The sequence below is a fragment of the Silurus meridionalis genome, chromosome 11, assembly GCF_014805685.1.
Source record: "Silurus meridionalis isolate SWU-2019-XX chromosome 11, ASM1480568v1, whole genome shotgun sequence".
NCBI classification, from domain to species: Eukaryota; Metazoa; Chordata; class Actinopteri; order Siluriformes; family Siluridae; genus Silurus; species Silurus meridionalis.
The window spans coordinates 13,533,874-13,559,989 of NC_060894.1; the positions used below are offsets into that span (position 1 = coordinate 13,533,874).

The following is a 26,116-nucleotide window of genomic DNA, read 5'->3' on the forward strand; positions in this document are numbered from 1 at the left end:
GAGGATTAAGGGCCAAGCTCAAGGGGCGTACAGAGGCAGTGTGGTGGTGCTAAAGCTTGAACTCGCAAACTTCTGATCAGTATCCCAGAGCCACTGCCATTTTTCAGTATGTAGGAATGAGATTATCAGGTGGAAAAAAAAATCCATATTCAGCTATGACCCCCAGTGTAAATCCAAACCTTAACTAATCAATGGCCTGTCCATCATTCCTGCCTACTCGCACTAAGGAAGCCTGTAGCACATTCCTTCCCTCAGGCTCAAAATCTCAATGATGTCAGACCTTAAGATTTTTTCTCATCAGGAGCCACATCTATTAAATTCTTTAGAGAGTTGTATTCTGTGTAAATGACAATCTGTGAGCTATGGATGGAAATATTAATGTTAGTGGAATATGTGTCTGTTACTCACCCATATGCCATTATCACCTCTCAGCATGCTAAATAGTAGCTTCAGCTCTTTTACTGTTATACTGTAGCTGGCCAAAACCCCCAGCATATCCACCAATAGGTCTAAAAGGCAGACAGAGAGAGAGAGAGAGAGAGAGAGAGAGAGAGAGAGAGAGAGAGAGAGAGCAGTTGATATTTTATAAACTGAAAAGAAAAAAAACAAAGAAAAACCCAAAGAAAAACCACTGAACATGCAATTTAAAATCATTACTTTTTTTCCAGTAAAAATAAACTTTGTACTCATAAATAATTTATAAACCTTCACTTACACCTATGCAAATAACCTATAACACACTATAATAAAACTGAATATATTACAAAAAGGCCACACTGGGGAAATATTACCCTCTATGCTTGAACCTCAGACACAATTACTGAACCTTGAGCTAATTTTCATAAAGTCTTTATTTACTACTCCATTTCTATTCTCATTTCTTCATTTCAAATACTGTTAACATTCTAAACAACAATAGAAAACAATAAAAAAATAGGCTATCTAAAAGATTTACTGTAGGCCAAGTTTTTAGTGATGGACTTTTGACAGCAAACTCCTGCCTCATTTAGCTGCCATTGGAATTAATATTGTACAAGCAATAAAAATCTTTAAACATGTAGAAGGACAGGTAGATGGGATATATTTGGGTTTTTACACTAAACTTCACAGCTTTCATTTTCATGTGCTACAAAAAATATTCCAAATTAAAATCTAATACATTTCTGGGCAAGAAAATGTAAGTGTAGACAGAGTGCTTATAAAGTTGGATCAAAGTTGGATCAGAGAGGGTTTGCTCATAGGGGGCGTTAACACAAGAAATCTGTTACTCACAAAAATGCTGTAATTTCTTAAATAAATTGTTCCTGGGTAAAAGTGTGAAATTAGGTTAGGGATTAAGCATACCATCAAGAGCATTCTGAGAAACTGGTGCATAAACCAGCTTGATGATAAATCGGTTCCATTCGCTAAAACATCTTTGAAAACCAAGACATACGAGCCAGCATGACTGCGGAAACACTTTTTAATTTCCTTTTCACCTTGCACGTTTCCCAGCAATAAATATTTTATAATTCAAATAATTTTTTTATTGCCATTAACCTCTATTTAAGTACTGTGCATTTTGCCTTTTAGGGAATTTTGTGTATGTAAATCGGCTGTACTCTGCATACACCTTGTAATTTATGGACGATGGGCAAGTATATGAGATCAATGTTTCCAAAAGTAAAAAAAAAAAAAAAAACTGCAGTATGTTTTGTTTGGTTTGGCTTATGCAAACATTTACACACAAAATATTATAAAATAAGGTCTAGGGTGTACAAATAAATTTTTATTGTTAAACATTTTGCACAGGAACTTAATTTTTAATTCAAATTTGACTACATTTTATTTGTCTTTTCGTTGTCTTGCTTCCCCAGTGAGAGTTATGAGTCATTGCTGTAAATAGCAATAACTTTTTTATTACTAATTTTAATTCTGCATAGCTAATATGGAATGTATATTCTGTTCTGACATGTTTCTGTTACCGTTTTGATGTGACTGTGATTTGTTAGTTTAATCAGATTTAGAGAGAACCAGGTTTAAGTGTGTTAAGCCCGAATGAACTATATTTCCCAGCTTGCTTTTTATTTTTATTTTCACTTAATACAGGGCCTGATTAAAAACCAATTGTCAGACTTCTGAACCATGTGTGTGTCAGCTTGATTAATGCAGCAACTTAATCATGTTTTTGTCCAGTCATCTAAACACAAATTACTGAAGAACTGCAGCACAGCATTCCATGTTCACAACTGTTAGTCATTTTTTAATCATTACATAATGAGCTTGCACTAGCGATTGTAAAACTTGCCAACACCCAGCTCCATTAATCTCTACAGTGCAGGAAAATCACTGGATCACTGTTCAGACAGGATGCAAAAAGAGGTAATAATGATATTTTTATTATGCTAAAAGCCCAACATGATGAAAAAATGTCCGATTAATGGCATTTAAAGATTTCCAAAATGATGAGTCTGTTAAAATGTGCAGTTTGACATATCAGAACAGTAAGAACAAAAATGTACAGGCCACTGCTGGAATTATGAAGATAAAGCTTATTATTCACACAAGCATTTAATGACTAGAGAAAAAGTACTTTTTTTTCTTTCACCACAAACTATAATCTGTAAAGGATTAGATTATACTGTCAATGGGATCTATAAGAAATATAAGATAAAGACCTCTTCAAAGGATCTGTTATTCACAATATCCGCCTTACTGAACATCCCTTTAACACACTTAGTGTTTGTCTTTACAGCATACAGCTGAAGAAGTGTAATGATTTATAATCCGACTATTCAATGTTACTCAGATTAGTTTTATTCCTCTCCTTTTCTTGCCTCTGTAGTCTCTGGGTGGCACACTGGATTTAAATCGGCATGCAGATTTCTGTAGAGCTTCTTATGACTATGTCTGCTGCAAATGGAAATGGAATGTAACTCCACCAAACAGACAAAAGCCTGTTTCTAATTAATTTTAATGCAATGATTTCTAAAACTGAGACATTGAAGAAATGATCACATCCAGACTTGAAAGCTGAGCATAAGCCACTAGTACCTGCTATCATGTCGTCAACGGCGCTCATCTTCTGCAGCACCTGCTGTATGAGGCCAACTTCGGTGCAGGTCTGCAGGTTGCGCACGCTCTTGCGTAAGATGGCTGTGAACATGCTCCAAATTTCAGCCTGGCACGTCACCTCGCAGTGTTCCAGCAGCTCCACCATGCACGTGATGCTCTCTGCATCCTGGATGATGAAGTTCATTTCCAGATCAAACTCACCACCAACAAGCTAGAAAGAATAAAGAAAGGAAAAAAGTGATGAGAAAACAGTTATGGCATGACAGGAGGTTGTGTGAGAATTGCAAAATGAAATACATAAAAAAAAATAAAAAAAAAATACAGAAAGCGGTAGAAAAGACAGGGGTAATTATCAAAAAGGCTTGACCTGAGATGTGAAATAAACTAAAAAAACTCTATAAGCCAGACAACTTGGCTGAGAGCAAAGATCTGGGAAAATGACAAAGTTCCTGTATGAAGCAGCACCATTAAGTAAAAGCATGCAGACAAATCAGAGTCATGACTCTGCAGCAAACAGTAATCAATATCATCACTCTAGTAGCTCAACAGCCATGAAATTGGCTGCTTCTAATACAAAGCCCTGCACCTTGGGGTAAACAAGGTTGATGCAGAAAACAAGAACTCAATTCTCCATAAATGTTATTGCGGCAGTGAAAAAAACAATGCACAAAGCCGAACCAAGCTTGACTACCTTAGGTTCCTTGCTTTTCAGATTTCAACATGCCATCATTAATCACTGATAAATCATTACAACTTATGCCAATACAGACAGAGATAACGAAGCGTGTTTGCATGTTAAAATGCTGTCCAATTATCAAATCAATAATGCAAGCTGGGAACTGGCAGATGGCCTTGGGTTGTTATTGCACTCTGGTATTTTAGGCATGTGTACAGTTCAGAATGCATGTCAGAATAACTACATAGTTAGAGAGGAAGATGTCATCTCTGACGTGCAGAAAACCAGAATGTAATCTTTTAGAATAGATCCAGCAGTTCCAAACTCATTTTTCATAATGATATACATTACACCAGTTATTTAGGCAAAACCATTCAAATAATTTTAGAAGAGCAAAAATTATTCAAAAATATTGCTTACAGGTTACTGTAATATTATATATATATATATATATATATATATATATATATATATATATATATATACACATACACACACATATATATATATATATATATATATATATATATATATATATATATATATATATATATACACACACATTTACACCTCCGCCTTAGTGGTGTTAAAATGCTGTTCAAGTCAGACAGGGTGCGGGTATAGTGCGAAGAACTTCTTACACTCAAGACACAAAAGTTGACTGTAAAGAAGGCCAAGGATAACCACTCCAATAGATTACTACTGCACCATTACCCCTCAGTGGCCATTAGTGAGAGCAAGATTAATTGTTCGATGCGCAGCAGTCAATATCCGACATTCTACAAAGAAACTGAATGTTAATGTGACTTGTGAAGCACATTAGATGTTGATAAACACAGCCCAGTGTGCCATCATGAAGATTTTGTGTTCTTAAAGGGGTGCATAAATACACTAAAAAAGCTTCAAAGACAGCTAATCCTGAATAAAACATAACCTCAGGCGATTGCGACCCAAAATACACAAATGCCTGCTATTCATTTTGAAGAGCAAATAACACATTCGACAAAGATAGCAAAGGATCATAGCAAGCTTCTTTACCTCCTACACACACACACACAGAATGCATTAAAAGATATGACCAAACCATATATATATATATATATATATATATATATATATATATATATATATTAGGGATGCACCGAAATTAAAATTCTGGGCCGAAACCGAAAACCGAAAAAGAGGAAAGCAAGGCCGAAAACCGAAATTATGCCAATTATTATTACCATTGCATTTATAGCTATGACTGTGTACTAAACTTACTAAAATCAAGGCATTTCAATTGCATAAATTAATATTAAAGTTTCAAAGAATAAATCAATTACAAATTATGAAAATATTTATTTATAGCACATTGCAATAATGCACAGGATAAAATTAATTAAAATTCAAACTTAAATGTTCAACTTAAATGCACTCGTGTACATTAAATAATAATGTACAGGCCCTCTGGCCTGCTGAAAGGTTGTAAAATTAAAAATGTTCTTTCATAAAATGAAACCGCGACATGTTGCTTCAGACATGCACGCGCAAGCCGCGGTTTCTGTTTGCGTCATCACAACAAACTGTTTTGGCTGTGTTGTTTCGGTGATCAAAGTCTTTTGGCAGAAAACCGAAAATGTACTTTTGGGCGATTTTCGGCCAAAAAGTATTTGCATGTATTTGTATCCCCTCAGAATAGGGGCTCTGACACCTACCGTAATTTCCGGACTATTAAGCGCACCCATACTTAAACCGCACCCACCGAATTTGACAAAATTTTTTATTTTGAACATAAATAAGCCGCACCTGTCTATAAGCCACAGGTGTCTACACTGAAACTAATAAACTTTACACAGTCTTTAACGAAAGACAGTGTCTGTTACACGGGTGAAATATCTTGTGGCTCCTTTAGGAGCATAGCGGTATTTTGAGAATAGGCTGCCGCCGTATTTTTCCGCTATTACTGCATGTGTTCAAGACTGAAGAATATGTCCTTATTATTTTCTGATGCTTATTTCTAAGTTTCTTTGACTAACCTGTAACGCTGTTGCCAAGAATAATAAAAAAGCACCTGTCTGTGCTTATATGATTTCTGTTGCAACTGGAGTTAGCGAGCTCTCCCTTCACCCAGACTCAACGTGTTACAACGGCTTGTATCTAAACAGTAGCCTACCAAGAAAGTCATTGTTCACTGTCTTCCTCTTTCCTTTCACAACTATTTCTCTCGGGAGTTTATCTTTTGGCATCATCGCGCGTTTAAAAAAAAAAGTTTTTTCTCCCGATGCCGTGCAGCTCAGAACACAGGTGAGGTGCGTTTGATGAAGGCGAAACATCAGCACGGTAAGCAAAACTGTATAATCCTCTTCATGTGAAAATAGTACAGTTAAATGAAGTGCTATTGTGCAAACTGTTTGCTAACTTCAGGGCAGTTGCACTGGATCTGTTCTGTTGTGAGCCGTAAACATCAGATTGCGATAAATCGATAGATAGATAGAAATAAATAGACAGAAATACAGATACTCCCGTGGCATTTGCTCTATAAAAGAGTTTCCTAGTACAGTGCATTTACTCAGTCCAAAGATGCACAACACCTGCTACAGCAGTGACTTTTCATTTTCATTTTTCATTCAGCCAGCTGGACAGCCTCTTCTAGTGATTAGCCATATTCAAGGTAAACTATTTAGTCTTTTTCTAAAAACCTTCTAATTCACCACACATCAGAATCCAATAAACAAGTGGAGGCAAATCGTATTTGCTTGGACATCCAGGATGAAAAAAAGGCAAGCTGGTTAGGTGGACTTAAAACTAATATTCCTCAAGAGATAAGATAAATGCAATGTAACTTTCGCCCTAGGTCGATGCGTTATCCTATTTCTCTGATGCATTGTAACAAATGGCTTTGTCACTTCTGAAACCCAGAAACACAGAGCTTTGGCTTTTAAACAGTCACTGATCTTTCTCTCTGAACAAGAAAGGCCATCCTGGTCTCTGCTGCATCAGATCAACACTATGGGAATTGTCCAGGGCCATCAGAGCCACATCGACCACTAAGAATGTAGAATTCATTAGCTGAAATTAGGCCAAAGTCTGATAGTGTTTAGGCACAGTTGAGAAATTCATTTTCTACCCTACTGTCCTGTAAGAGTTCCACAGAACGTCTCGTGCCGAGGGTTAATGTTTAGACATCCTTATTTCTGCCAGTATATGTATTTGGAGATGTGTTTAAGAAGATTGGGCCATTTCAAAGCAGTTTGTCATTTCTACTGACACCTCAGTGCACACCATAGTGCTTGGTGCCGGGTTTGACACTGCTTCATGGCAGAAATATATCTGCCATGCGATGTTTAAAGTGATGTTGCCAGGCAACCATCTATTATACGAGCTATACGATGCCGTGTACTTTCGGGGCTAAATCGACAAAAACACTAGTCACTAGACACAAGTGAGGAACCAGGCAAAGTGGCAGCATTTGGATTTGCATATAGCTCAGAATATCTGTAAACGCAGCAACAGTGCTGACTGGAACAGATCGTGTCTGCAAGTATAGTTGAAGAGACAGCTCGTCACAGGGACACGGACAAAGATTCCATGTAGCACCGTATTGATGGGAAACCAAGAATGATGCAAAGGAGGGGCAATCAGAGAATGAGAAAAAAATCTACAGGCAATCTGAGCAGAATTTCGAACAGCCAAACAGAATAAAAAAAAAAAAATTCTTTTTAATACTCTGTTCAAATCAAATTAATATTTACAACTGTACAGACACATGAGCACATGGTTTGTTTTTGCTTTTTTCTCCCAGCAGACTAGAGGTAGCATATAAATGCCTGTTCAGTATATCAGGAGATTTCTTCGTGATAGTCTCCCTAAAATAGTTCAAAATGTGCTTAAAGCAAAAGGAAGTCACAGTAAATACTGACTTTTGCCTGAAGAAACCATTTTGTTCTGTAAAGTGTTTTTGATATTTTTGAAAGTGTACATATTTCCAGTATTTTCTGTGTGTAATTTAGCAAAGAGACAAAAAATAAACATGGTAATTAAAATTTTGCTAAAACAACAAAGCTGTCCATATGTCCATTGTCAATAGTGTCTGCATGCACATACACACAGAGCTGTTATGAATTTGGAAGCACTTTGTAAAAGCATTTCAACAAGCTCATGAATAAACAGAAAGATGCTGGGAAAAGAGACCAGAAACAACATATACATCTTATCCAACAATGTTAATATCTCTAAATTAGATGTCTATAAATGTTTTTTTATCAATATTGGTGCTGTAATATAACTGTAATAATATAAGATTTTAGCCAAATGTCTTTTAAATACAGAATAAAAGAGACTGCCGTATATAAGCAACACAGTCTGAGTATACAGTTTAGTACACAAGCCATCACACTTAAAATAAAGCAAGACAGATTTAAGGTCTCTGTACAGGAAGTGCACTGAGTTCAGGTAGACATTTAAGAAAAATGTTTAAAGCGTCTTTTTTTTTACATTCCATTGCACAAACCAGAAAGTAAAAAAAAACATGGAAAGATATGTTGTAAGTATACATACTGCGCATTTAGGTAAGATGCCATATATATATATATATATATATATATATATATATATATATATATATATATATATATATAAACAAAGACATTATATGGAGAAAAGTTTGACCTTTTAGACACCTGACCATTAGACCACGTATCTTCACAGAGCTAGCTTTGTGTGCAGGGGCATTGTCATGCTGGAACAGGATTGGGTCTCCAAGTCTAAGACGTCCTACAAATTCTACAAAAGCATGTGCCTCCAACTTTGTGGTACAAGTTTAGAGAACAACTGCAAGAATATTTCCATGCACATCTTCCTCGGAAAGTATTAGAAAACCAAAGCAAAGTTTTTGCTTTTGCTACATGGGATGGAGAACAAAAGATAAATACAATACTACAGAGCAAAATGTACTTATGTATTCTTATAAGGCACTATACTTAGTTACATTAGAGATAGATAAAGAGATTAAAAAACATTTCTTTTTTTTAAACTAGTGCCAAGATCAGCTCTGAATCTTGGAGGTTAAAAAATACATGATAAGGGATCTGAGAGCAAATTTAGACTAAGCATACTGATGTACCACTGCTGAGATCACCGAGACGACTAAGAGGAGTATGCACTCTATGAACTTGTATGTAAACTGAACGCACAGTAATTGCTTTACTTCAAACTTCAAAGATTTTACTTCCAGAAACAAATTCAAGCATTCATTTAAATGTTGGATAAAACGATTCCCTGTTATAATATTCTTGATTAAATTTTCCTTCACCGAAGGCCAAGAACACAATTGGCAGGTCTGTTGTGTGTATGATGAGGCTCAGTTTGATGAACACTCCTTTACTTCCTCACACATAACATTATCTTACTGTTATGGTTATGGTCAAATATCAATTGTAAAGCAGAAAATTCTGATTTATTCCACCATTTGTGCACCGCACTATAAGTAACACTGTGTGCTAATGGGCTGCTGCAGGGATGGCCACAAATGGCTTGCCAAGACAGTGTTATTACATGCGCCAAATCCATTTGCTCAATAATTACGGCCTTTAATTCGGTCACACTGCACAGCTCCCTCACACACACCCATACACAGATGCAATAAAAGCACGAGAAATGATCTCACTACCAAACAAGCAGTCCACAGACAAATGTGATCCAATTAAGAACATGCAATGAAACTATGTGAAAAAATGGATTAAGACGACATGATCAAATATTTCTTCCAAACCTGCTGGAGGGTTAGAAATGTAAAATAAAAATAAAAACTTAACATGAGTAATATTAATTCTAAATTATGTTATAATAAATACGCTCAACCATGGTCCTGGAGCACCACTGCCCTGCACATACTGGCATTTTCCCATCTCCAACTCACCCACTCTTACTCATCAGCTGAGTAACATGCTTGAATAAGGCTGAACTGGGGTGTGTTAGATAGATCATCAAGCATAGAACATCAACAGTGTATTAGGAATGAGTAATGAAATTCAATGGTTGAGTTCTAAAAGCAGAAATGCTGGTTCTTGAATCATTCATTTAGAACGGCATCATAAATGTGACTGATATGATAACTGTGTGAACTGCCAGCTGCTCGCTCTCTCTCTCTCTCTCTCTCTCTCTCTCTCTCTCTCTCTAGCCATTTGCTTTGAAGGTCAAGGACTGCAGAGGTTCATGACTAACCATCTGGTTTCCTGCTATTTACTTTCACAAGGCTAGACTGACTGATTTCCATATCCATGAATTAAGTTTTTTCCACTTACTGATGTGAGCAGTCCATTAAATTCTGGAACATATGATGCTGTTTACAATTCACACCCTTTAAGCCATTGAAATTTTGAAGTGCACTGAACATCGAGACTATTACCATAATCATAATTTTGGAGTGCATCTCAGCACAGCCTTAACTACATTTGACAATGCAACACAGATCCCAGATTTCCAATAAAATCAATGCAGTTCAACCAAAGGCTTTGATGAACAACATAATTAGAAGTAAAGCTGAAATTGGGAGACTAGCCAGAGGTATGCGCAAACCTGCTCTAGTGGGCCACTGAGCATCTAATTATGCAACTGCAAGACTAGCAGTCCATTCAATGGCAGTGCCAAAAGAGAGGGAGACAGCTGGCATGAGCAACACAACTACTTTCTGGAGGCATTTACTATAACCCTTTAGCCAAAATAAAAATTTATGGTCCAACAAATTAACAGATATTTAATATTCCTATATCCTACAAACATCGGACAATTCCGATTAGTTGTAGTTTGCTATGCATATGAATTAAACACACCCCAAATGGCTTTGACAATAATTCACTCATCCCCCAAAAATAATGTAAAGCTACACAACCCCTCAGTGCATCCGCTCATCCAGAAAAAGAGTTAATAGACCCTTTTCACCCTTCCACACACTGCACAGTAGGAGTCATAGTAGCATGTTGATCCAGTAACGTCTGGAATATTTTGTCTCTCATTATATGTTCAGACAAAACTTCTCCCATTTTTACAAATGCATGCAATTTCATTACACACATGCAAAGGATATAAATGTAGTATACATTCTTGTACATTTAAAAATGCAACTATTCAACCATAATAAAAATAAAATTATGTTGTCTTGTTTATATCTAATACAGAATCCTACAGTAACTGTTCAGCAGTCCTGGGTTTTCTTTGTCGTATTCTTGATGTGCCAAATATTTTCAAATGGTGAAAGATTTAGACCACAGGCTGGCCAGTCCAGTACTTGGGCTCTTCTATTACAAAGCCATGCTGTTGTATTTATGCAGTATGTGGTTTAGCATTTTCTTGCTAAAATATGCAAGGACTTCCCTGAGGCCTTGCCTCAGTCCATTTTAAATGAGCTATGGCCACTAAAAGATGGTAGTGTTTCTGGTTAATTTTTAAAAATGGTTTCTTCTTTGCATGATAGAGATTTAACCTGCATTTGTGGATGACACAGCAAAGTGTGTTCACAGATAATGATTTCTGGATGTGGAGGTCATGCCGTGATTAACATTGCTTAATAACATTTGTTTTTAATGCAGTGCTGTCTGAAGGCCATTGATCACAGGTATCCAATATTAATTTTCACACTTGTCCCTTGCATACAGAGATTTCTCATAATCTTTTAACTATATTATGTACTATAGATGATAAGATAGTCAAAATCTTTGCAATTTTATGTCAAGGAACTTTATTCTGAAATTTTTCCATAATTTGTAAACACAGACAACAGTCTTATTTCTGAGAGACTCACCAAGATTTATTTTGGTATATCATCACATACTGACATGCTTCTATATTCATAAGCAGAAACAAAACCGGTTTAGCAAACAAAACCATAAGATTCTTGTTTTTTCTAATAACCTCCACTCCTCATTCAGCCACAAGGGTCTTAGTAAAATGTTCAGTCATATAAAGTTTTGTTTGGTAAATCGCTATATGTTCATATAATCTAATATAATAAAATCTGAATATAATATATTCATTATTTGGGTCTTATTTCTTTCCAAAAAATGCTGTAGAAAATGCATCATTTATCTATAGAATTTCCATAAATCAAGCAAATTACTAATTTTGCACCAGTAAAGAGTTTGGTTATATGTATTTTCTCAGATTGCTGAAAGATCACTGTAATTTCTTAACTTCTAGTTTTATAAGCCGTCCCTTTCTCCAACTCAAATTTCTCAACACCCTTCTTTTAATTGCTTGCACTTTAGATCTTTTAAGGATTACTGCGATTTGACCATCTGTTGTACACTGCTTCGTTTCCCTCTTCTTACAATTTGCTGGCCTGAATGTTTTCACTCATTTCTCTCTCTTTTATTTCTCACATCATCTAAGACAGTATCACCTAACTGTAATGGCAACACACCAGCTTGGCCTCTTTCTGCTCTCGCACTCTCTCGCTCTCCCCACGCATTGCAATCTATCAAATGAGCCAGGTTAGAAGTGCCAAGCAATCTGCACTCACTGGGACTGACCTTATACAGAAGATGACCCAGAAATTTAGAACAGAGGCCAAGACTTTGCAAAGACTACCATTTCACACAGCACACAATGGCACAAGGGTGGTTTTCCATGAAAGCTCCAGAGAATTGGCTCAGCAAGTCGAGGACACTTCAGATGCAACTGAGGTTACCAAGTAAGGTAATTTTAATGAGCTCTAACTCTGAAACGCTAATAAACCAACAGAATGGAGCCGGGAAAAAAAAAAAAAACAGTTGTAAAGCAGGAATTTCATGCTGGGAACACGACTCTATGCAGCGTGACAGATTTAATAATAAACTCACTCTCCTGTAGCTTCAGCTGTAGGACAGCAAGTCACACTTCTCCACAATAACCTTGGTTTGCACACAGAATTTCTTGTACACAAGCATATACTGTATTGAACATGACCTTCCTTTTTGACTTTATAAAGAAATGCATTTTTGCTTCATCATTTATGCACTGCATCCTCATCTGAGCTGATATTTGTGCAAATGAACATAACTCTACAATCGCTGGTCATTTTAATGACAATGACGGAGGTCAGGGGTGAGAGGACACTAGAGCGTGGCCGGTTAGCCATTAGTCGGCATTAGCCTGTGGAGAGGAAAAAGGTGCATTGAAGAACCGCATCATTAATCGGAGCCTTCAAAGGGGCCTGGAATGGTCCTCTTTGGCAGTGTGAGAGCTAATTGTGTATTCGGCTACCCGGGATAATTTGCTCCTATTGTGCAGCAAGAGCCAAATCAAGACACGAGATCAGAAATTAAGCACTTAACATGAGCTAAAAGGAGCTTTTCATAGACAATGAGGAGGTGGTGAGAGAGCTGAAGGAGAGCTGGTAATTAATGGTTGACCACGATCTTAAAATGGAAAAAAATTACATAGAGCACAAATAGTATGTAAAATATTTATTAAAAGAACAAAACGAACAAACATCACAACCCTCTAATCTCACGAATCGTGCACATGAAGTGATCTTCAGTCCAGAAGCGCCCTATTATTATGTCCATGTTTTTGTCCATGTTGTTACAAGCTCTCTACTGAACAACCAGAGAAATCAGGCCTCCATTTGCATACTGCCATAATGCTGGTGAGAAGCAGACGTAGAGCTTCAGACCTGCTGACAGATTTCCTCTCCACATTCATCACTCTCTGCCTCACAGCTTGAGAGGAACATGCAGTACAGTTATATTATATTGGTGTGAGGGGTATTAAAGGTCACAACTTTAAGACTCGACTGAGAGAGGCTGCTAGAGAGGTAAAAAGAGCTGAGGTGAAGGATGGTCTGGTGGTTAAGATCTGAAATTCATGAGCCAAATTTTAAGTTGTATTACAGTGGATGGAAAATTCTCCTCCTGGGGACGCCATTTCTTGTGCAGTTCTAATGTACCTGATTCAACTCGGCTAGCATTGGAGCTGGAGGAGTTGTACTTGAGAAAGATATTGACAAATATGTGCACAGTATGGAGTCCTCACCATTGGAACAAGTGGGGAACCATCAGCAGGTCAACCAGATACATTTTACCAAATATAAATGGGAATTAAAAATGTAAAGTGGAGGTGTAGTAGTGGTAATGTGATGATATAGATCACAAAGTTGAGCAATATTTATACATAGTTCAATATTCAACAAATCTATAATGTGTATTTAACATCCTATGCACAGACAAAAGCTTTAATATGCTACTTCTAAAAGAATCTGATTGGATAAAAGTATAGACTGATTTTCTGTAACAGCAGCTCTGTTTGTTTTGGCTGCAGTCACAGCTTTATGATATTGTTTCTTTAGAAACAGATAACACAATGATCTCTATAATGTGTATCAAAGAAACCCAGAGTGGTGCAACAGTTAAAGTGCCTTTTGTTCAAATCCTGATGAGGCCACAGCCATTGCCAGGGTTTAAAAGGGCAAAACTAGCCATGCCACATGGAGGGGGGCATTACTGTTTCCTGTCAATGAGAGTACGAGCTAATAATAAAAGTCTCTGAGCTCATGTACTCAAGACAGGGGTGAATTTTTGGGGTTATGCTGCCCTCTGATGTAGCAAATGGGTTGTTAGGTAGGTGTTTTGCAAACTTTCCACTGCATTAAATGCAACTGAAAACATAAATGTATGATGTTTTGATTCTTTTATAAATAGGAAATTGGTACAGCTGGAATATTGCTGTTATATAAGAGGCACATGCAGGTTCTACACAGCACAAAACACACTTCTAACAAACACAGTACTACTGCCATTAGAATTAATAATCTCCTTCTAATTAATATAGTAATGTAGTAACGTAATGTTCAGGAGCAGCAGTTTAATTCTTTCTTTTTTTCAAGCATTCAATGCTAAACTCTTCCACAACTCCACACAAGAAAATTACTAATATGAATGATAACCTTGCCGCCAACCCTAAACTCCATCATCTTCCATACAATGTGCATCATATAAACACAGTGTCAACATAGTTTAAGTATGAAAATAGTCTATGAAACTGGTTTTAGAAAATGTTGCAGTTTACTTTCCAACTGACTAATTCATGCAGCCCTCTAGTGGCAATGGGTCTTTGTGCATCACACACATTAGATCAGATAAGACCAGATCAGACAGCTGGATTAGACAAGGGGAGCGAGTTCTTCGCTAAAGCATTTGGAATACTGATGTGGACCAACAATCCTGCTCTGCTGAAACTACTGTATTTATGAAAATTCAGGCCTTCATAGTTTTCATAGTTTTTTCTTTTCCTCCCACATAGCATCTCCAGCTGTCACATTCTATATGGAAAGAGCAACGCCCACATAATTTAGTGACAGAATATAGCCTGTGGGGAAAAAAACAGCCGTGATGATCAGTTCTCAGCACATCTCAGCCACTAAGGAGGACATGCAAAGTCCATTTTAAGACTTAAGCTGTTTATCTTGTGAGGTGTAATACAATAACATCCGACATCTGACTGTCAGCTCACACAAGAACATGCAATGTGTCATTTAATTGGGTTTAGTAATTAACAGGTAACATGTTTAAAACTGGATTAAACTTTTGTCTATGGTAATTATTTGGATAAAAAGAAAACTAATGCAGGAGGGATTAGGGATGTAGCACACATTTGGCACTGTGATTTATTAGCTATGGCACATTTCTCTAAGACGGACCTCAAAATGTTGATCCTGCTGAGCAGATTCTCAGAAATGAAGTATAAGTACAGCATTGCTCTAAAAACAAGGGTCATGATCATGCATGTCATGTGGAACAGGTACAGACACTGCAGCCTAAAGGAAGTGAAGGAGAAATTGGTTTAGAGACTACAACACTGCTGTGTAAGTAATCTGTAATATAAACCCTGATACCTGCTCTACATTGCTGATCATAATGTGGTGCGTTTTAACACAGGCTTGACTATGAAATGTCAAGACAGAGGGAGAGACACTAGGGGTTGAAAGGGACATATGTCTCACCTGTTCTTTACCTTACTGTGTGAAATATGGATGACAGGAGGACGATCACTGCTCAGGGTATGAGTTCTCCTGGCGATGCTCCATGTGTGATTCATTCATGCTTTCCAGCCTGACCACTTTCTCAGTGCTCTCTGTACTGCACTTTAGTGTCCTCTCTCAGCCCTTAATACCTCAACCTAAATCTAATTGTCATCACACACTAGCAGTCACATGTCAGGGACAAACCGAGCAGCCAATCTCTCAGTGTCACTCACGCATATACACATGCCCTCACTTTCACTATTCAAAAACCTCAAACACACACACACAATGACATCAATGAAGCAAGGAGAAAGGGCCTTTTGTTATCTCAGATTAAGATTTCTGGATCCATTGTGATGGCCATCTGCTCATTCCATCCCACAATCCCCTTGGGGGAAACGCAGTCCAGTGGTCCTGCTGTTTCTGTGAAGCTTCCGCTTGCCACTGTGGTCAATCAACATGTCACTATCCATCATCATCATCAGGAGAGACAAGGAAAGGAAGACAAAGCGAGCTTTTCCCACAAAAGAACATCCGTTTACCAAATAATGCATAAAAATACATGGATAAAATTAGACACTTCTGTATTTTAAATAATAATACAAATCTATCAGAAATTCAAGTACAATTCTAACTATGCATGCAAGAAAAAATAAGCAAATGTTGGTTCTATTCACAGGGTTGCAATAAACAATATGGATTTTGTTCCAAACATAAACACACACTTTAACTAACATTATTATAATAGACTGTAGCTGAATCTAACTATCCATAATGAATCGAACAGAATGGCCATTACATAAATCAGAAGCTTACTGCATCACTTTGCACCAGGGCATTTTTTTTACACCTCTAATATTTTATTAGCGATGCAATTCCATCCAAATCCCCTTGGCTTGTTACAAGATGAGCCGAACGGCTATCTAATAATGGTCAGTTTTATGCTAGTCAGCACTGCAATAAAGACCTCTGAAGGTTAATTAGATTTGGACAGTACAGTCTCATCCCTGGCTCTGTACCCTGTTTATTTCTAAGCCTTGGAAGAAGCAACAGCAGCAGCAACAGCACCATACAAAGCTAAAACACATCCACAGTACACAATGCTCCGGCTGAAGCTGCTGTGTCAACACTTCTCAGCTGAAAAACAGTGAATACGCCTCTCTGATCTGTGCATACTGCAGTAATGTATTAGCAAGGGACAGGAGAGGCACAGACAAGCGGCAGTTATGGGAGAGAAAACAAGAGAAATGGCAATATGAGCAGGATCAGAATAGAGCAGTAAGAGGGTACAAGGCAACAAGGAAATCCCAGCTCCCCAGAAGAAACTTGTGTGTTTCAATTTTACGGTGAAAACAAAAAGCCTAACACACCCACTTACAAAGCCACTGATGGCCTAGGGGACAAGATCCAATCCAGTGGATTCAACTTTTAGTGAAACTCACATAAACAATGAAAAACATGAGACACCCGAGGCACAACGCACCTGCTAATAAACTCGGCCACAGTCTATTGCGAACACCGTAATCAATGTTTAATCACAGTAAAGCATGTGATTTTATTTAACACAGCAAGTATTTTATTTAACTCAAGGAAGTATTTTGTCAGTAGTCCTGTGGGACACATGCAGTATAACAAAAATGGACAAAAAGAAATCTTAGGTGAGTAAGTGATTAGACATCAGGAATGTTTAAGGAGTAATGAATATTCACATGTTGCATTTAAATCGCCTTTCACTGCACACATTCAAAATTGTTATATAAATGTTGAATACATTTTACTTACAGCTGCACTGTTTTATTAGCCAAAGTAATTCAAAATTATGTGAACAACAGATCATCACACTCATACCGGATGTGGTTCTTCCTCAGAATGCTAAGCCTATAAATTAATAAAAATGTATGTGTATCATTAAGATGTTCCTTCATCGAACTGAGGTTTCCCTTTATGAAACTCATTGCCCCAACTTAGCAGCTGAAACAGGTTCGAGCATCACAATACTCCTTGTGTATCTTGTATACATATACCATTATGGCGGGTTTAACAGCCGGCAGACAGGCAGGAATGAAGTCCTCTCTCTCGGTCATGTAGCATATTACCCCACTTTACAGAGTACTAAAAAAACAAGCGAGCGAGTTTCATGTGCTGCCAGTGTTACAATAACAAGCATAATCTACTTTTTTATATGAATACTTAAGGTGATTGATTTATACCAGTCTGTAGACACATACTGTATATAGTGTCAGAACATTTCATTTATTGTTGCAGTGGTACTATCAAAGAAGGTACACAACATGCACTGTGTAATATATACATGCTAAACATCCAGGGTCATATGTTTTGTTTTTTAAAATGTCTATTATTATTATTGAAGAACTTCCATTATTGAAAGTCAAAAAGCTAAAACACCTGTTGCCTTCACAATCTGGCCAAATAAGATTAATCTCAGAGTGTTTTCTATTGTAGCTGCCAGACAAATGCAACCTCTTTTTAAAATCTAAAAATCAGACTCTAATAATGTCCTGCGTATAATATCACAGAACCAATTAAGCATGCACACCTACACTAATTAGATCACTAATTTCATTATGGATTCAAATGATTAAAAACTCTAAAGAAACGATTAGAAACCAAAAAAAAAAAAACGAACAGAACTATTTTCAGAGTAATTGCAAACAAATAGGTCTCGAAAGAAATCCTGAATCACAGACACCACTGTGAATTAATATGACAACTGGACTAAAAAGCTCAGTGAGAAGAAAGAATGTGGAAGAGAAATCATTAGAGAATTAGAGATAAAGAATGATAAACAAAAGTGGAGAAAGACAGAGAGAGAGAGAGATCTACCCACACATCTCTCTTATCTTCAGCCAGCAGGGTGTACATCAGCCTCAACCAGGCATCTTACTGCAAACATACAGCATCCCTCACTGTCTCCACACCCACCGTGTGTGTGTGTGTGTGTGTGTGTGTGTGTGTGTGTGTGTGTGTGTGTGTGTGTGTATCATGTATATTAAGCAAGGAAAGGCATTGAGGATTGATGTTGGCCCTACATGACCCCACACTATCCAGTGTTTGTGTATGTGTGCAGAAGTGGGAGAGAGAGAAAGACAAGAGAAAAATACATAAAATGGTCTATAGTCTAAGGTCTATAGTAGGCCACTCAAGATCCTTCACTCTAACCCATGTAAACCATATCTTTGTGGAGCTGGCTTTGTGCATGGGAAAGTGGAAGAGGTTTGGATATTCTAATCCAAATAAGCGTTCAATTTTGTGTCCCCAACATCGTAGTAACTATTCGGGTGGAACCACATATTGCTGGAAAAGTCTGGTGACCCAATACTTTTGTCCATACAGTGTATAAGCTTACAGGCAAAGAATGATCAGAATGATGAACATGGCTAGATGCTGCAGTGTGTTATCCTGATGCATTTAATGCATCTACTGATTAGTCTGTGTTATCTGCTTTATGTTTTTCAGCACTGTGATGGTTTAAATGACTAACAAATATTCTTTGTATAAACTTACAGGTTTATTTGAAAAAAGTGGGCAGGATTAATCAGACTTCCTGTGGGTGGAAGAATAAAAAAAAAAAAAAAAAAAAAACTGTTGTGTGCACATTTAGTGCTTGTAACTATGGTAGCAGAACATAGTAATATATGTTAATGTCATGTCAGTGTATGTTTACAATGCATTTATAATGTTTTTTGCATTTTCAAGAAACACTGTGCTCTGCTTAAACTCCTTATAAATCAGCCCAATTCCAATTTATTTTTTTTGTATAATATGCAGAATATCTAAAGGCATACATTTTCTTAATTGCATAAGAAGATTCCCTAAATAGATCTTTCTCCAATATCCTAAAATAGTCTCATATTGCTCTTATAGAGAATATGTTGGCCATTTCGTTGACTGACAAAAAAAATACATTTTTACAGTATAAAGAGATTATTGGCCATGTATGAGAGAACACCAGCTTGTGTGGCTGTTAGTTCAAGCTGAGAAGTACTGGATGGCTTCCATGCATTTTAATTCGTGTTTGTGGAGATCTTTGGGTTAAGCCGTTATCCGTATACCTGTGGCAGCAGTTCAGATGTATTCCAAGCCACAGACATGCTGTCATGCTAGAACTTGGCCATCACCCAACACACATGTTTAATGCCTAATCAGTGTCAGTGTGTGCTCCTTCATGCTCTTGCATTACATTAGACTGATTCTATAAAACTGCTTCGTAACAATGTGCACTGCTAAAAATGTTATAAACCTATATCTGCATTGAGGTTGAAGAGTTCATATGATTCAGTGCTGCATTCTGCTAACTATAGGGTGGCATGCAAAGTCATCCTAATCCATTAGATAATAAAATAGGGCTCAGTGACCGCTGACTCACTTTCTGTGGACGGACTGAAGCTTATGTCCCTCACTTTTTTCTCTTTATCTCAATGAGCTCTGGCAGCAAAAAAATGCACTTAGATCTATTTTGGGACACAATTAAACACGTAATTGCTTGGTTCTGTTCATTGGTTGGAAAAGACAGAGGTGCTGTTGAGAGTCACTGTGTGAGGATGCCAGGAAAGAGTTTATATACACGCACAAATTACCAGACTCACTGTAAATATTTTTTTTTCTCTATGGCTTTAACCATACAAGCACAATTAAACTTGTTTATGTCTACTATTGATCGTCTATGCAAGGCCACAATTCTAGCATTATTTTATCCACACAAGCCTGAGAAATAAATAATGCTTTCTGTGACACCTATGCCCAAAACATTTTGTTCACTCCCACACTCTGTAGTTCCTTTCACATGTCTTGACCGACTAATTTCAAAAAAGTAAAGAAAAAGAAAAAGAAAAGAAAATTCATTATGATGGAAATGTTTTATTAAACCTCACTTCTTTCACCATAATCAAACTGTGATAATAAAATAGGTACAGCCTTTTACCTGTACAACTCATTTGTGTCATTTGCTTTTGCAGTGTGTAGATGTTACTTTCACTGAACCCAGCCATTAGGGAGGCACAAGCCAGTACACCCTTATTGCCGGTCCCAAGCCCGGGCAAATGGGGAGGGTTGCGTTAGGAAGGGCATCCAGCGTAAAAACGTGCCAAATCAAATATGCGGATCACAAATGAGAATTTCATACCGGATTGGTCGAGGCCCGGGTTAACAACGACCGCCACAGGTATCGTTAGCCGACAGGGTACCGGTGGAAATTGGGCTACTGTTGGCCGAAGGAGGAGAAGGAGAGGAGAAAGATGTCTATACAGAGATGGCAGGAAAAGGAGCAGTGTAGGAGAGTGGAGGTTCGGTTTGGTACTTTAAATGTTGGTGCTATGATGGGTGAAGGGAGAGAGATAGCTGATATGATGGAGAGGAGAAAGGTAGATATGTTGTGTGTTCAAGAGACCAAGTGGAAAGGGAGTAAGGCCAGGAACATTGGAGGTGGGTTCTAACTGTTCTATCATGGTGTGGATGGAAAGAGAAATGGTGTAGGGGTGATTCTGAAGGAAGAGTACAGTAAGAGTGTAGTGGAGGTGAAGAGAGTTTCTGATAGGGTGATGAACGTGAAGCTGGAAGTTGAAGGGATGATGATAAATGTCATCAGTGCCTATGCTCCACAAGTTGGCTGTGAGATGGAGGAGAAGGAAAGATTCTGGAGTGAATTAGATGAAGTGGTAGATGGTGTACCTAGGAAAGAACGATTGGTGATTGGGGCAGACTTCAATTGGCATGTTGGGGAAGGGAACAGAGGTGATGAGGAGGTGATGGGTAGGTATGGCCTTAAGGAGAGGAATGTGGAAGGGCAGATGGTGGTAGATTTTGCTAAAAGGATGGAAATGGCGGTGGTGAACACTTATTTTAAGAAGAAGGAGGATCACAGGGTGATGTATAAGAGTGGAGGAAGGTGCACACAGGTGGACTATGTTCTATGCAGGAGATGCAACCTGAAGGAGATTGGAGACTGTAAGGTGTTGGCAGGGGACAGTGTAGCTAGACAGCATCGGATGGTGGTCTGTAGGATGGTTTTGGAGGCGAAGAAGAAGAGAAGGAGAGTGAGGACTGAAAGAAGAATAGGATGGTGGAAACTAAAGGAGGAAGAGTGTAGTGTGAGGTTCAGGGAAGAGGTCAGACAGGGGCTCGGTGGTGGTGAAGAGGTGTTGGGTGATTGGGAAACTAGTGCAGGAGTAATGAGGGAGGCAGGTAGAAAAGTACTTGGTGTGACATCTGGAAATAGAAAGGAAGACAAGGAGACGTGGTGGTGGAATGAAGAAGTGCAGGAGAGCATAAGGAGAAAGAGGTTGGCAAAACAGAAGTGGGATCGACAGGGTGATGAGAAAAGTAGGCAGGAGTACAAGGAGATGCGGCAGCAGGTAAAGAGGGATGTGGCGAAATGTAGGATGTTTTGGTGACAAGGTGAGGGAGGCGAGATTGAGATGGTTTGGACATGAGCATTGGAGGGACATGAATTATCTTTGGAGAAGAGTGCTGAGGATGGAGCCACCAGGTAGGAGGAAAAGAAGAAGGCAAAGTAGGAGGTTCATGGATGTGGTGAGGGAAGACATGCAGGTAGTTGATGTGAAAGAGGGAGACGTAGAGGACAGGGTGGTATGGAGATGGATGATCCGCTGTGGCGGCCCCTAATGGGAGCAGCCGAAAGAAGAAGAAGAGGATGACTGCCATCATTTTTTAAGAAATATTTTTTATTCAGAAATTTGTGGAACACTGTGCTATGTAATGTGGTTCAGGACTGCATTAGACCAAATACAGTATATTAAATAAAACCTGACAAAATGAAAAAATTAGTCGATCTGTAGTCCCTATAGGAACCATGCCAGTTATCCAAAGTTCACAGAAACAAAGTGAAACAAGCATTCAAAAGGCCAAAACCCTCAGGCATGGGTGTAGCTGAGAATGCTAAATATCTTGGTCTGTTAAGAACACCAGCTCTGCTCAGGAAAAAAAACAGGCAGAGTATTAAGAGCACAAGTGAGGGCACAAAAGGGAGAACAAGGTTTTGCCAGACAATGAACAGCCAGGAGCTAAACCCTGTGGTCTATTTGCTGAAATCTAATAATTGAAGGTTAGACTCAATTATATAAAAGGATAAATATGTACCTGCAAAGATACACAAGAATGTCTTTAAGATCCTCTAATGTCATTGGGTCAATGCCCCAATCGATATTTTTTCCAGTCTTATTACCAGCCCCTACTTTATATATTTTTGGGGGATTTTGGTATAACTCTCCCTGTCTGAGAATTTTACTTGAGGGGGTCCTGGAACCTGAATGCTTGTTGCTCTGACTCCTGTAGTGTCATGTGGATTGCTATGCTGGGTTTATGGTTCTGAAAATTATACTTTTCCCTCCTGGGTTACATCCAAAACACACACAAGGTGACCTCAGTGCAAAATGCAAATTAAGAATGGTTGGTTGGCAGAAATCTGCTTATAACACCTAATGCCATGTGTAATCAAGGCTAGTGAATATTTGTCCTGGTCTAACAGAAAGACAACAAACTTGCCCCTGCATACCATGCAGCATTGTACTCTTTTTTTTTTTTTTTTTTTACAAGAAAACTGTCATTATGTCATTAGTTCTTCTTTACCATTTAGGACCTGGGCAGCACATACAGCGAGGAAAATAAGTATTTGACACATCAGCATTTTTATCAGTAAGGGGATTTACGAGAGAGTTCTTTGCTTTTACCTATCATGAAGTCTTTCCTGTGTGCCTCCTGGGTAATGAGAAGCCTTTATAGGCTATCAATTAGGACTAAAGTACTGTATTAGTAAGTATTAGTACTGATAGGGGGCAGGGTTTCTCTCAATACTGACAGATTTCAGGTGATCTCCTGGCTTTCTGTCATTTTGCACCTTGTTATCTTCATGTGTTCAATACTTATTTCCTGTGTCAATTTACTTTATTTATTATGACTCAACTTGTATACTTAAATGTTCTGATTTCTTTTTATGAATTCAATATTTGGCTTGATTGCTACATCTGGTGGAAATTTTGTGTCAATAGCCCACTTAGAAATCCCCTTACTGATAAAAATACTGATGTGTCAAATACTTATTTTCCCCGCTGTATCTAGACCATGTAATGAGACTTCAATGTATAACAATTCAGTGTAAGGGACAGGGACTGTGCCGATCTGCCTACGATCCATCACCACAGGGTTTGGCTTAGACAAGCTGTCTGTCCAAATCCTACTGAAATCTCTCTATATAATTCCTGGTCTCGAAATTTGCCAAGTACACAACTCCATATGGTGTATATGTGCTCTGATGTGGAAGAATAGAGGGAGAGAGTTTGTACATTTCCAGCATTCTGCCTTCATTATTTTAAATACATTCAGCATTAGAAAGAGCCAGGGAAACGCCTAGTGAGAGATGTGGCCGAAAATCTTTAGATATTCAGTGTGCAGAGTAAAGCAAGACATGCCAAATTCCAAAACCTGTACAACTGATTTTTTTAATTTAAAGTATAGATAAATAAATTATCTACTATGCATACAATATAATTTTTCTTTTTCACTCTTGAAAATTACATTCAAGAGTGAACCATAAAAATTTCGTTATACAGCTAATAAATGTGGAGTGGTATAATTACTAAACGTCTGGTGATATAGTTAGTGCAGCTAGTAATCAGTGATTATTGCAAGCAGCTCAGCAAAGGCTTCAAGGACTTTTGAAGGAGAGCCAGCATGTAGCGGTACGCAGGAGACATTGAGATGGAAGAGTCACAGCTGTTTCTGTGTCTGTATTAAAAACGAGGTCAGGAGAAAGTGTTGCTGTTATTAAGACTAGTGTGTGCTTTCCTGGAAACGTAGTCTACCACTTATCCAATAGCAGCATTCAAGGTGACTCAACTAGTGTTATAGTCTTGATGTCTTACCATAAACATAACTGATGACAGCTCTAATACGCAAGCCTTCAAGTTTACACTACTCACCTTACTGCATAAATGATCAAAATGGATGATGTGAAATAAATATTTACAGTATCTGACAAAAGTGAGTGCACCCCTCACATTTCAGCAACCATTTTATTATATCTTCTCAAAGGACAATACTATCGAAATTAAACTTGGATATATTTTAGAGTAGTCAATATGCAGCTTGTATAGCAGTATAGATTTGCTTTCCTCTGAAAATAACTGAAAATAACTGGCAAGAAAAATGAGTACATCCAAATGTATAACAGATGTAAGTCATGTAATCATGCATAGCCACAAGTCCTATGAATCATGTTCATGTTTTTGTCTGCTTTACAGGACCCTACAAATTTGTGTATTTTGTATTAGAGCAGTTAAGATTTGCTGCTTTGAGTACCAATCTCTCATACTGACAACTGGATGTTCAACATGGCACCTCATGGCAAAGAACTCTCTAAGGATCTAAGAATTAGAATTGTTGCTCTCCCAGTTTGCTGAAGACAACCTGTCTAAAAGTATGAATTACTGGAACTATGTCCTGTGGTCTAATGAGAATAAAATAAACTTGTTTGTGTCCAGATGGTGTCCAGTTTGTGTAGTGACGCCCTGGTAAAAAGTACCAAGAAAATTGTGGCTTGCCTACAGTCTAGCATGGTGGTGGTAGCATCAGGGTCTGGGGCTGCAGGAGTGCTGCTGGTACTGGGGGGCTGTGGCATTTTCAGAGGACAGTAAACCTGTACTGCTTTACAAGCTGCACATTGACTACTCTTAATAATATCAATTTTTTTTTTCTATAGTATTGTCTTTTGAGAACATATAATTAAAAGGTTGCTGAAATGTGAGGGGTGTACTTACTTTTGTATGGGGTGCCTTTGGATGCAGTAGCATGAAATCTTCCCTTTACTTGACCTAGGAGACCCAAACCTGTTCAAATTAAGACTGAATGTGGAACGCGATGCTCAAAATGCAAATACCATACTAGTGACCAGGTGTCTGCAAACTTTTGGCAATACGGTGTACATTACTCTGAGAAAAGGTTGCAGATTTTTGACCATAAGATTGGAACCTGTATACGCTTTTTGAAAATTCCTATTTCACATTTGGGCCCAATTTGCTGTTATAATACCCGCCATTCTTCTGGCGGGTATTAATCAATCTGCAACTTCTTGCAAAATAAATCAGAAGAGATCAGTGGTAATGATAAAATTCATGTTAATCAAATTCACCACTTTATTCTCTTAAATATTTGTGGATAAAAAAACAAGAAAGACCGATTGATCTCTTTTGAGAACAAGTAATTTCTTTTGCAACTGGATACTGGTAAATTACAGGTAAATGATAGTTCTCTACTCGTCTTCTCCATCTTACCTCTCAAAGCACCTTTTATCTGTTCACATTCTAACTCCATATCCAGGACCTGGAAGACCTTGCTGCAAAATCATGGTGTTGTAATACCACCATTATGAATGAAGT

The 26,116-nt window shown here is 37.9% G+C and overlaps 1 protein-coding gene across 22 annotated transcripts in view; it reads right to left on the reverse strand.

The window, feature by feature from the left end:
• Nucleotides 1-26,116, reverse strand: part of nbeaa (neurobeachin a) — a 157,116-nt gene that overhangs the window by 90,308 nt on the left and 40,692 nt on the right. For 21 of the 22 annotated variants that reach the window (XM_046860587.1, XM_046860584.1, XM_046860601.1 and 18 more), the window contains 2 exons: nt 3,034-3,265; nt 409-509 (listed from right to left, as the gene is read on the reverse strand). In XM_046860587.1, coding sequence (XP_046716543.1) covers nt 409-509; nt 3,034-3,265 — 333 coding nt within the window. Of the gene's footprint in view, nt 1-408; nt 510-3,033; nt 3,266-15,686; nt 15,707-26,116 lie in introns of those variants that run through there. The other variant, XM_046860599.1, reaches the window with a different exon arrangement.